Here is a 14,390-nt window from a genome sequence, read left to right on the forward strand (position 1 = left end):
TTACTACAATGTAACTAAATGATGACTTACCACAATTTAACTCAATAATGACTCGCTACAATTTAACTAAATAATGACTTACTACAATGTAACTAAATGATGGCTTACCACAATCTTACTAAAAGATGACTTACTACAATTTAACTAAATAATGACTTACTACAATGTAACTAAATGATGGCTTACCACAATCTTACTAAATGATGACTTACCACAATTTAAATAATGACTTATTACAATTTAACTCAATAATGACTCGCTACAATTTAACGTAATGATGACTTACAACAATTTAACTAAATAATGACTTACTACAATGTAACTAAATGATGACTTTTATATTCAAGTTTTGAGCTCCTGGATAAAACTGGGTGGAGGTATAAAAAAAGAGTGCCAAAATTTCGCTGACATCAGAAATGAAGTATTATGGGGAAATAGACATATATATACAATTTAAAGGTAAAGCACTAATAAATAAGCACTGAGTAAAGCAAAACATAATAAGAATAGCAGATGTAATAAATAATCATGGATATTTAGATGAACATATTATATACAACAAATTATCAGACAAGCGAAATTGGATAAGTGAAGTAGCTTAACTAAAAAAAAGCTATACCAAATAGATGGAAAATTATATTAAAAACAGAAGAGTCGACGAAAACATGGGTTAAATGTGCTGATAAATTAGCACTTTACGACAAAAAAACAAAGACTTATTTGGAGTTAGACGATCTGAATAATACAATATTATATCAAAAAGCATTGCAGAAAAAGGTCGTACCTACGCACAATTTTGAATATTGGCGAAAGCAATTTGACATAAAAGAAACACAAATATTTGAAGATTTTATCTATTTCACCTTCAGAAAATTGAAGGAAAACAAACACAAAATTTTTAAGTGGAAATTGTTACACTGCATTATTCCTAGTAAGTACCAGCTCCACAAATGGAGAATGGAAGAGAACAATTTGTGTAATGTCTGCGGTGTAACAGAAACCTACAATCATTATTTTATTGAATGCCAATATTTTGAAATATTTTGGAATAAGCTAATCGTTATTTTTATGAAACATGGCTTCAATGTAAATTTAAGGAAACTACAATATATCCTACTTGGTTACAAAATTGGGCAAAAAATGTACACGGAAATAAACATAATTTTATGCATGGTTGGCTTTACAATTTTTAAAACATTTCATTTGAGCGATCAAAAAAGGAAATTCGTAAACCCATGTTTAGTTTTGAAATATGAGTTGGGTTGCATCTATGGAAAATATCAGATGATTAACTATTTGATAGAAAACATATAATAAATATTGATTTGTTCCTTTGTCTGACCATCACGGAAGCTGAAAATAATTAAAATAATAATGGATCGATCAATTATTTATATTGATTACAATGTGAGCTTATTCTATTGATAATAATGACAGTTGTAATGCATATTATTCATTATTGAAGTTATGTGTATGTCTAACTAGTATTAAAAAATTGTGAAAAATATAGATATATCTAATGTATCGTCTGTTCTGTTGTATCGACAGTCAGTGAAAGTGGTAAGAGTTGATATGACCAACACGGAAGCTGAACTCTTTGATATAATAGAATAGACATCAAATATTTATATTAATATAAGAAGTGAAACATGAAGAATGAAATAATAAAAAAAAATAAGGATAAAACTTGCACGATGATGATATGAAAAAAACCTACTTCAGCAGGTATGAACAAATGCGACATGGAATAATTATTATCTCAAAAACATATAACAACACAAGAAAATTATACAAATAAAATATTCAGATATTTAGGTCCTTTGAACTTTTAATCCTAACATACCTTTTTCAATCGTTTGTATGTGAGATTGCAAAGATGAGTTCGGAGTAAGATACAGCGTGACTTACATGCATAAACAAATAAAAAGAATGAAAGAACAAAGAGTTTTGAAAGAATGTTCTGGAAGAAAGGTTATATATTTCTCTTTAGCTATCTACCTTGAATATTTCCTACTCCTTATATTTTAAGCTATTCTCCTATCCTTACCATGTATCATATATTCAAATTATTTCCATTTCTGACATATATTTGTATTTGTCACAAGACACTCTCTCTCCTCGATTCAACTCAACACACATTCTTTCGCTCTCCTCTCAATCTCTACCTCCTTAGCTCTCTGCCTCTCGTTTTTTTTCTCTCTCCTCCTCCCCCACGTCTCTCTCCCCCTCCAGAGTCTATCTCCCCCTCCAAATTCATCTCTATCCCCTCTCTATTATCTTTCTGTCTTTATATGATAATGTTAAATAAAACATAATTGAATAAATTAACAATATCACAAAAATATTACATATATTATTTGTATGTCGCTTTGTACCCATATAATATAGCTGACAATCAGATCATTTCTGAGTGAAAAAAAAAAAAAAAAAAATGATGACTTACTACAATTTAACTCAATAATGACTCGCTACAATTTAACTAAATAATGACTTACTACAATGTAACTAAATAATGACTTACTACAATGTAACTAAATAATGACTTACTACAATGTAACTAAATGATGACTTACTACAATTTAACTAAATAATGACTTACCACAATGTAACTAAATAATGACTTACCACAATTTAACTAGATAATGACTTACCACAATTTAACTAGATAATGACTTACCACAATGTAACTAAATGATGACTTACCACAATGTAACTAAATGATGACTTACCACAATTTAAGTAAATGATGAGTTACCACAATTTAACTAAATAATGGCTTACCACAATGTAACTAAATGATGACTTACCACAATTTAAGTAAATGATGACTTACTACAATTTAACTTAATGATGACTTACCACAATTTAAATAATGACTCACTACAATTTAACTCAATAATGACTTACTACAATGTAACTAAATGATGGCTTACTACAATTTAAATAAATGATGACTTACCACAATGTAACTAAATAATGACTTACTACAATTTAACTAAATGATGACTTTCCACAATGTAACGAAATGATGACTTACCACAATGTAACTAAATGATGACTTACCACAATGTAACTAAATGATGACTTACCACAATTTAACTAAATGATGACTTACTACAATTTAAGTAAATAATGACTTACCACAATTTAACTCAATGATGACTTACCACAATTTAACTAAATGATGACTTACCACAATTTAACTAAATAATGAATTACTACAATTTAACTCAATAATGACTTACCACAATTTAGCTAAATGATGACTTACCACAATTTAACTAAATGATGACTTACCACAATTTAACTTAATGATGACTTACCACAATTTAACTCAATAATGACTTACCACAATTTAGCTAAATGATGACTTACCACAATTTAACTAAATGATGACTTACCACAATTTAACTCAATAATGACTTACTGCAATTTAGCTAAATGATGACTTACCACAATTTAACTAAATGATGACTTACCACAATGTAACTAAATGATGAGTTACCACAATTTAACTAAATGATGACTTACCACAATTTAACTTAATGATGACTTACCACAATTTAACTCAATAATGACTTACCACAATTTAGCTAAATGATGACTTACTACAATTTAACCTAATGATGACTTACCACAATTTAACTAAATGATGACTTACTACAATTTAAGTAAATGATGACTTACCACAATTTAACTAAATAATGACTTACTACAATTTAACTAAATGATGACTTACTACAATTTAAGTAAATGATGACTAACTACAATTTAACTAAATGATGACTTACTACAATGTAACTAAATGATGAGTAACCACAATTTAACTAAATAATGACTTACCACAATGTAACTCAATAATGACTCTCTACAATTTAACTAAATAATGACTTACTACAATGTAACTAAATGATGACTTACCACAATTTAACTCAATAATGACTTACTACAATTCAACTAAATGATGACTTACTACAATTTAACTAAATGATGACTTACCCCAATTTAACTAAATGATGGCTTACCACAATGTAACTCAATAATGACTTACCGATATTTAACTAAATAATGACCTACCCCAATTTAACTAAATGATGACTTACCACAATTTAACTAAATGATGACTTACCCCAATTTAACTAAATGATGACTTACCACAATTTAACTCAATAATGACTTACTACAATTTAACTAAATAATGACTTACTACAATGTAACTAAATGATGACTTACCACAATTTAACTCAATAATGACTTACTACAATTTAACTAAATGATGACTTACTACAATTTAACTAAATGATGACTTACCCCAATTTAACTAAATGATGACTTACTACAATTTAACTAAATGATGACTTACCCCAATTTAACTAAATGATGACTTACCACAATTTAACTCAATAATGACTTACTACAATTTAACTAAATAATGACTTACTACAATGTAACTAAATGATGACTTACCACAATTTAACTCAATAATGACTTACTACAATTTAACTAAATGATGACTTACTACAATTTAACTAAATGATGACTTACCCCAATTTAACTAAATGATGGCTTACCACAATGTAACTCAATAATGACTTACTACAATTTAAGTAAATGATGACTTACTACAATTTAAGTAAATGATGACTTACTACAATTTAACTCAATAATGACTTACTACAATTTAACTAAATGATGACTTACCACAATTTAACTAAATGATGACTTACCACAATTTAGCTAAATGATGACTTACCACAATTTAACTCAATAATAACTTACTACAATTTAACTAAATGATGACTTACTACAATTTAACCAAATGATGACTTACCACAATGTAACCAAATAATGACTTACCACAATGTAACCAAATAATGACTTACCACAATTTAACTAAATGATGACTTACCACAATTTAACTAAATAATGACTTACCACAATTTAACTAAATGATGACTTACTACAATTTAACCAAATGATGACTTACTACAATTTAACTAAATAATGACTTACCGATATTTAACTAAATAATGACCTACCACAATTTAACTAAATGATGACTTACCGATATTTAACTAAATGATGACTTACTACAATTTAACTAAATAATGACTTACGACAATTTAACTAAATGATTACTTGTTTTCCTCCTTGTATCTTATGGAGGGAAAAGAAGCTCTCATAAATTAAGTCACTTGATATGTAGTTATTTTAACGCACGTATTCTTTATTTTAGCAAAGTGTGATTATGATTGTTTTCTGTGAAAAACTAAAATGGGCTCCAAAGATTGATTTATATTTTGAAATTGATAGACTTTTCTCAATTTTAGTTAAAGTTTATATCTATGATGAAATATAAACTACTATGGTTTAATTATTTTAAATGAAGAAAGCTTTTCGGTATCAATGCCAAATAATAATGAATTGAGATAAAACGTTAAATTGTCGTTCATAAATAAATAGTACTAATATTATCAAATTGTGTACTACAATGTTTAGTAGTAGTATTATGTTTTAAAGAGAACAGATTTATGTTTTAAAGCGAACACAGTGGCAATAATGTTATTATTTACATCCATTTGTTATGTTACTCGTTACTGTTTGCAATAAAGCTCGATAACACATTACCACAACGATACACTAAGGCCGTTCTATATTTAGAGAGTAGTGTAGTGCCGTTGCGCATGCGTATAGCACATTACTTATCACGACTACACACATCGGTTAATGTATGAAAATAACAATGTTGTTATCGATCTACGCGCACTGCATCGATTATTTTGATAATCAACCCAAAATGAATTTGCTAAATATTCATTGGAATTTTTTTTTCTGGATTCAACAGTTATGATGGGTGCCAATAGGCGGTAAAAGATACAATTTGAACAGGGTATCTGCCCGGCTAGCTCAGTCGGTAGAGCACGAGACTCTTAATCTCGGGGTCGTGGGTTCGAGCCCCACGTTGGGCGATTATTTTTTTTTTTTTCATTTTGATATATTCTAGCTTCGATGCGTATCAATGCAGAAAAGCCTTGAACACAGAGTCAACTGTATGTATAATAATATATATGATTTATGCGCATAGTTCTATTTAAAGTTTTCAAGAATGTCATGTTTTTAAATGAGGAACGTTAAAATAAAAATTTCCTTGAATTTACACTAACATGCTTATTTTCAATTCTACGCTCCACAACTTATTAGTAGTAGCTTATTTTATACCGTTTTGTATTTTTTGGTTAAGTGAAGAAGGTTTGAATTAAAAGCGCATTTAATTAGCAATGAATTAGATAGAGTATATGCTGAATAGCGAATTTAGGACTGCATCATACATCTTCTAGGACTCATCAGTGATGCTGGGGGACGGAATTGGTGAAATCATGATGGGAAGTAAAAAAAAAATTATCGAAATCAAACTCGACTTAAACAAACTTTATTGAAAGGAAAGTACTCTACCCTATAATTAAATCTATTTGGGAATTTGTAGAGAAAAAAATCAAAAGATAATGAGATTGCGTGTGACTATTCTGAACCAGAATGAAATTCAGAAATAGAAGTTTGTGTGTATTAGGTGGGTGGGGGGTTATTAAAATTAAAACACACTGATTTCTTCCCCCTCTGAACACTTGATATATATTCATTATAGTAGTAGTAGCATTATTAATGATATCTTCATTGTAGTACTAGTAGGATTAATCATGATATTAGTCTATCTAAGGATATTATACATGGTCCTCGATAGTTAGTAAACGTGTCATTTGTTATTTAAACAGTATATGGCAAATTGGTCAAGGTAAGCTTACAAATTATAAAATAAGAATGAACTAAAAAGCACAAACTATTTGCACAAGTTTGTTTCGTCAAGTCAATGGCATATTGCCAAATATGTATAATTTAAAAACCATATCTAACAAAAAAAAATTTGGAGTTTTTTTTTATCTTACTTTGAAGGGCAGACTTGAACACCAGATATTAAAACAAAGATTTGGGTAAAGCGAAGTTCTGTGTTATGGATAAGTGTCGGTGTGTACTTGAGAATATGTGACAGTGTGTACCTGAGGATAAGTGTCAATGTGTACCTGAGGATAAGTGTCAATGTGTACCCAAGGATAAGTGTCAATGTGTACCTGAGGATAAGTGTCGGTGTGTACCTGAGGATAAGTGTCGGTGTGTACCTGAGGATAAGTGTCGGTGTGTACCTGAGGATAAGTGTCAATGTGTACCCAAGGATAAGTGTCGTTGTGTGCCTGAGGATAAGTGTCGGTGTGTGCCTGAGGATAAGTGTCAATGTGTACCTGAGGATAAGTGTTTGTGTGTACCTGAGGATAAGTGTCGGTGTGTGCCTGAGGATAAGTGTCGGTGTGTGCCTGAGGATAAGTGTTTGTGTGTACCTGAGGATAAGTGTCGGTGTGTACCTGAGGATAAGTGTCGGTATGTACCTGACGATAAGTGTCAATGTGTACCTGAGGATAAGTGACAGTGTGTACCTGAGGATAAATGTCGGTGTGAACCTGAGGATAAGTGTCGGTGTGTACCCAAGGATAAGTGTCGGTGTGTACCTGAGGATAAGTGTCGGTGTGTACCTGAGGATAAGTGTTTGTGTGTACCTGAGGATAAGTGTTTGTGTGTACCTGAGGATAAGTGACAGTGTGTACCTGAGGATAAGTGTCGGTGTGAACCTGAGGATAAGTGTCGGTGTGTTACTGAGGATAAGTGTCGGTGTGTACCCAAATATGATATATTCAAGGATATACTCATGTCAAATTTGATCTTTTTGTTGACAAATGAGTTCGTAGATTAAGAAATTTAAAAATAAAAATCGAGTAAATAAAATTTAAATGATTTTACAGTATATATTATGTATATATAAAGTTTAAAATGTAACGACCGTCTGTAAAACTGTTTAACACTATGTCGGTCTGTCTACCTACTACACGTGATCCAACCGCCTGATGTATAATCATCCGTCACCCTTATGACTTACGGAACCTGTGATATTATAAAATGTATTTGTCATCTTAGTATATATATCAAGTAATGCTTGGACGACCATATGTCTACCCGGTCTTTATGTGGGGTAAATTATAATGATACAGATCAAATAAACATGTTTACATAATAAGAATTATTACGAGACTGTAAATATTTTAATGATAAAAAAGTATAGAAAACTTAAATGTAAATGTAAGAACATCGAGATCGTTAATCAACTTGGAAGGAAAGATAAAAATTGTTTATATGACTTTTACGTCATTCCTGAGATCAGTCATGACATAGATACTCTAGATGTAACGTTCAGTTCGTAGTTGCTGTCCATTTGACATGACTTGATATAACAAATTTACTTAAATGATTTGATTATAGGGTAAATACATATCGATATATTACGTTTGTTCCTTTCTTCGTATATTTGTACCATTTGCACAAAGACACGCTATAATGCTGAACATTTATGATAAAAACGAATATTTACGATAATTGGGAATATTTAAAATGATGATTGATGAATACTTACAATAACAGTGAATGTTTACTGTAATGATGAATATTTACTGTAATGATGAATCATTACATTAATGATGAATCTTTACTATAATGGTAAATATTTACAATAATGGTGAATATTTATTGTAATGATGAATATTTACGATAATGTCGAATTTACGATAATTGCGAATATTTACAATTATGATGAATCTTTACTATAATGGTGAATGTTTACGATCATGATGAATATTTAATGTAATGATGAATATTTACATTAATGGTGAATATTTACGATAATGGCGAATATTTACGATAACTGAACATTTACGATAACGATGAATATTTACTATGATGCTGAATATTTGCTATAATGCTGAATATTTAGGAAAATGGTAAAAATTTACACTAATGATGAATATTTACTATAATGGCGAAGATTTACGATAATAGCGAATATTTACGACAACGGTGAATATGAATGATAATTGTGAATATTTACTATAATGGTAATTATTTCGATAACGATGAATACTTACAATAACAGTGGATATTTACGATAATGGTGAATACTTACGATGATGGTGAATACTTACGATAATTGTAAATATTTATAATGATGGTGAATATTTGCTATAACGGCGAATTTTTACACTAATGATGAATATTTACTATAATGGTGAATATTAACGATAATGGTGTAATATGAATGATAATGATGAATATTTACTATAATGGCGAATATTTACGATAATGGTGAATATGAATGATAATGATGAATATTTACTATAATCGCGAATATGAATGATAATGATGAATATTTACTATAATGGTGAAAACTACAATCTCAACAAATTGTATTTCAATAAAGAAAAAGGATCAAACAACAGGCATATAAGTCCTGTCCTCGAGATAACAATTAGTATATGAATAAATAAGTCCATCAGATCATATCACAGGTATAGGCTAGGGAGTAAAGATCAAAATTAAGATTGCTTTAGGAATTCCTAAGATGACAGATCAAAATATTGTAGATTCTATCACATGCATTAATAAAAAAAATAGCGTTTTTTCTTATATCTGGCATAACGTCACTTACAGATGACATGTCAAAATATTGTAGATTCTATCGCATGCATTAATAAAAATAACGTTTTTTGTTATATCTGGCATAACGTCACTTACAGATTTTCTTAAAATTGGCTTGAATTGATATCATGATGTGATATTGGATAGATCGAACCTTGCTGCAAGTTGATTGTAATCTTTCAGTGTGGATGATATAGAACTTTTGGCATATGTATTTGTTCTGCATACAGGAATCGTAAAGATCCTTTCATTTCTTAGTAAGAATGGGTTTGTATTGTTAAAAATGGTTTAATTAATTCAGTTAAACAGAAGGGCAGTTCCTTAAGTACTTTATATCAAAGAATAAGTCTGCTTTTCTTCCCTTCTTGCAATAAGGGTGTCCCAACCAAGTTTACAATACATTTTATAGTGTGAGGATCCTTTACGTAGTCAAGTTATAATTCTAGCAGCCTCTATATGAATAGATTAGTAGTACTGCGTCCTGCTGTGTACAATTATCAAGGATAATATCACCATGTTCTAGTACGGGTCTTATGTAAGCAGTAAATATGGTAATAAACGTTTTACGATTCATTTTAGATATTTCATACTTCAATACATGTATGCGTTTATATGCTTTGTTATAAATAAAGTTGATATGATGATGCCACTTACCACCTTCAGAAAAAAATACACCAAGCTGCTTATGAGCTGAAATATTTTCGACAATTTCATTTTGGTAAATGATATCGGGAGAAATAATATTTCTTTTTTGACTAAGTGATTCGGTCTAAGTAGGGTGAATTATATACCATTTGTTGGACCATATATTTACATTATGAAGATCACTAGATTGACTGGTAACTGCATGATTGGATTAAAGTGTATGATTTTGAAAAGAGATGTGTCATCAGCAAATAGTTGTTTTCTTATTAGTTATACATTAGTTACATACATACATTATACATACTTACGATAACGGTGAATACTAACGATAATGGTGAATATATACGATAATGATGAATACTTATAATAACGGTTAATACTTACGATTAAGAGGACTCTTACGATAACGGTGAATACTTATGATAATGGTGAATATTTACGATAGTTGTGACTTTTTACGGTAATTGCTAATATTTATGATGATGGTGAATATTCACGATTGTGGTGAATACTTACGATAATGGTGAATATTTACGATAATGGTGAATAGTTACGATAATGGTGAATAGTTACGATAATGGTGAATAGTTACGATAATGGTGAATAGTTACGATAATGGTGAATATTTACGATTATGGTGAATACTTACGATAATGGTGAATATTTACGATAATGGTGAATAGTTACGATAATGGTGAATATTTACGATAATTGTGAATACATTCGATAATGATGAATACTTACGATAACGGTGAATACTTACGATAATTGTGAATATTTACGATAATTGTGAATATTTACGATAGTTGTGACCTTTTTACGATAATTATTAATATTTACGATAATGGGGAAAGTTAAGGACAATGGGGAATACTTACGATAACGGTGACTAGCAGAAATATGATTGATAGAATTACCGTTTTTGTAATGATATTAAAATAGATTCTAATCCTACTGAAATCAGGTAATTTCTCTGGCAACATATTCATAAATGAACGCATCTTTGATTTTAATATATGTTTGGATAACCTTCCAGTACACTTCGTCAAACTGTCAGTGGTTCCCGATATCCTTCCTTTATAATGTTCTTATTCTTGTTCCTGTTGTTATTTCTGAGTTGGTTCTGTTTCAATGTTGTCAAAGAGTCTTATATCTTATTCTGAAACAGACATCAGAAATATAAAGCACGTATTACAATATGTCTTTTATAATTGCAGGAAGAAAATGTCCAGACAGAAGAAGGATGATAATTCGCCTCCTCCACCAGATGAAGTTTTTCTAAAAAGTGCTAGTTATGATACCATTGATGAATTCAGTACCGAATGTTGAGTGTCAATTTGTGACTGAGGATAAGAATTGTATAAACAAAAGTTGTCATTGATGAAGATTACGTGATTTGTTAATTGTGTTATTTAAGGAATAATTAACGATGATTCGTGTATTGTTGCAGGATATACAACGAGGACGAGGATATTTTGCAATAAAATTAATAACTCTGCAGCCTTCGTTATTAATTTTATTGCAAAATATCCTCGTCCTCGTTGTATATCCCGCAACAATACACGAGTCAAAGTTGATTATTTCTAATCTATCATGGACTGTTTAGTTCTGAGATCTACCTCTTCCTAATAGAAAAACGGCAAAGAAACCCCGGGAAATGTGTCGCTACATGGCTGTTACAATTCACAAGAAACGATAAGGTGCGCGTCAGAACGAATATTCAAAAGTTGACGTCAATCCCAAGCTAGTTGAGGGCAACGTTACGAGAACTTTCGGGGATGTCGGCCAGCAATTCATGTAGAAATGCTCCCCAAAGGTTGCCTGTGGAAATTGACCTTACAACATATTGTTAAGCGAAGTCTGCTCTGGTTGATAGAAATTAACAATCTGGCAAATTCCTCCGTTGTAAAATACACGGTCTCCGACGTTCAAACGTTTTGGCGCCGCCATGTTTGTTTACAAATGCACGCTTTTGGAGGGAAAAGATTGTAACAACCGTGACTCACGAGCGTGTATTATTGACACGCGAGTGGATTACCGTCAAATCATATACGGTTTTAAACCAATCAAAACTGACGTTGCATAGCAAACGTGGTAGAACGGTCAATACATTTCATATTGTTACACAATGGTTACGATATACCTGGTTAATATCTACTGGAGTTACGATATACCTGGTTAATATCTACTTTGGTTACGATATACCTGGTTAATATCTACTTTGGTTACGATATACCTGGTTAATATCTACTGGAGTTACGATATACCTGGTTAATATCTACTGGAGTTAATATACCTGGTTAATATCTACTTTGGTTACGATATACCTGGTTAATATCTACTGGAGTTACAATATACCTGGTTAATATCTACTGGGATTATGATATACCTGGTTAATATCTACTGGAGTTACGATATACCTGGTTAATATCTACTGGAGTTACAATATAACTGGTTAATATCTACTGGAGTTACAATATACCTGGTTAATATCTACTGGGATTACGATATACCTATTTAATATATACTTGGGTTAAACAAATGTTGTGCATCACTCATTGTCACTGCTGACCAAGAAATATGACACATCCAGTTCATGGTTAAATTTATTCTGGTGCTAATTTTAACATCAACAATGACTTCAGGAAACTTATGAACTGTGAACAACTTTTCTGACTAACTGTGATTTGAAAAGGGAATGTGAAAAACAAAATTCAGGGATCGTCATTTCACTTGTGATGATATAAGATTATGTGTGTTGTATTATAATATCTGGGAGATATCGATTTTGTGTGCAAGATTTTTCTGTTTTCTAATTTCATTCAGACTCTTTTGGCCAACTAAGACGAAGTCTCGGTCATTTAAAGTCACATACTCCCAAAAAAATAATTACATTTCGAGCTCTTTACAGTTTTCAGACTACAAATTTTCGTGAATCAAAAACTGGAGGAAATTGTGTATTTATGTAAGTATACGGCTCCGTGACATATCTTGAGACCCAGATATGCCGGAGTCATTTCTCATTTTATTTTGTAATTGATGCACATTTTGGCTACGATGTATGTGATGCATGACTTGTAACTCATTCAAGTCCGTCATCTTGGTTCCTGGTCTGGTTACTCATGGCAACCTAATTTCAAAAACAGCGTAATTTTTATTTTTTTATTTTTTTTTTATTTTTCATGAAATATTTTTAATTCAAATTTTAACTATCAAAGTGGTGTTATCTTGGTAAATGCGCTTACATTAATGTTAATGTGAACAAGAAATAGTTTGTACTGCTTGCATGACAATTTGGAAGGGATAAGGTTATCGATTATTGTGATTTTACAACAACAACTATTATCATGTCAGTTATCTTAAAAGAATATCAATTTTATATGTTTTACGTGTACATTCTGCCTTCGTCCTTGTGTGTGATATCGGATTGATACTGGATTACAGCTCATAACGGAGTTGTTATATTGCTAACCAAAATTATCTTAAATGTGCAAATATGTTACACTTACAACATTTAATCTATAATCTTATTGTTCTTCATTGTTTTCTATGAGCATATGATAAATATTAAAACGATTTATGTTCAAATTTGATTTGTTTTTTATCGTGAGTAAGCCCGTCGTAGTTAGCTATGATTAGTTTTTAGGTCACCTGAGACAAAGTCTCAAGTGACCTATTCTAATCCCCTTTTGTCCGTCGTCGTGCGTCGTCCGTCGTGCGTCCGTAAACAATTCACATTTTCAACTTCTTCTCCAAAACCCACAAACCAAATTCTATGAAATTTTGCAGGAAGCTTCTATAGCTAAAGGTCAACCAAAATTGTAAATTATATGGTCCCCACCCCCCAGGGGCCTGAGGGGCGGGGCCAAAAAGGGTCAAATTGACTAAAACTTCAAAAATCTTCTTCTCTACTCTCAGATATGCTGGAATCAAACACTCTTCATAGATGGAAGGGTCTTAAGGTGCTTTACCAAAATTGTAAATTTCATGACCCAGGTGTTTCACGTTTGCCCCTGGGGAGGGGCTAAACTTTACTATAGTTTATATAGGGAAATCACATTTTTGACTTTAATTTATTTTATATCTATTGGAATTCATTCTAATTTTGTAAACATTGTCAGCATGAGATGACAGTTTGATGGTATGCACATGTTGGCCCTGACTGACCCCAAGGA

At 31.0% G+C, this 14,390-nt stretch overlaps 1 protein-coding gene and 1 non-coding gene across 2 annotated transcripts in view; both read left to right on the forward strand.

Moving 5' to 3' along the window:
• LOC117324847 (sodium-dependent lysophosphatidylcholine symporter 1-like) overlaps window positions 1–11,605 on the forward strand; it is a 30,149-nt gene extending 18,544 nt beyond the window's left edge. Inside the window, exon 14 of the mRNA XM_033880676.1 lies at window positions 11,433–11,605. Coding sequence (XP_033736567.1) covers window positions 11,433–11,544 — 112 coding nt within the window. The 3' untranslated portion in view covers window positions 11,545–11,605. The remainder of the gene's footprint in view (window positions 1–11,432) is intronic.
• Trnak-cuu lies at window positions 5,897–5,969 on the forward strand. Its single transcript has one exon. It is a non-coding gene; the product is annotated as a tRNA-Lys (tRNA).
• Window positions 11,606–14,390: the final 2,785 nt, after the last annotated feature.

Source organism: Pecten maximus, chromosome 4 (genome assembly GCF_902652985.1).
Source record: "Pecten maximus chromosome 4, xPecMax1.1, whole genome shotgun sequence".
In the NCBI taxonomy this organism is placed as follows: Eukaryota; Metazoa; Mollusca; class Bivalvia; order Pectinida; family Pectinidae; genus Pecten; species Pecten maximus.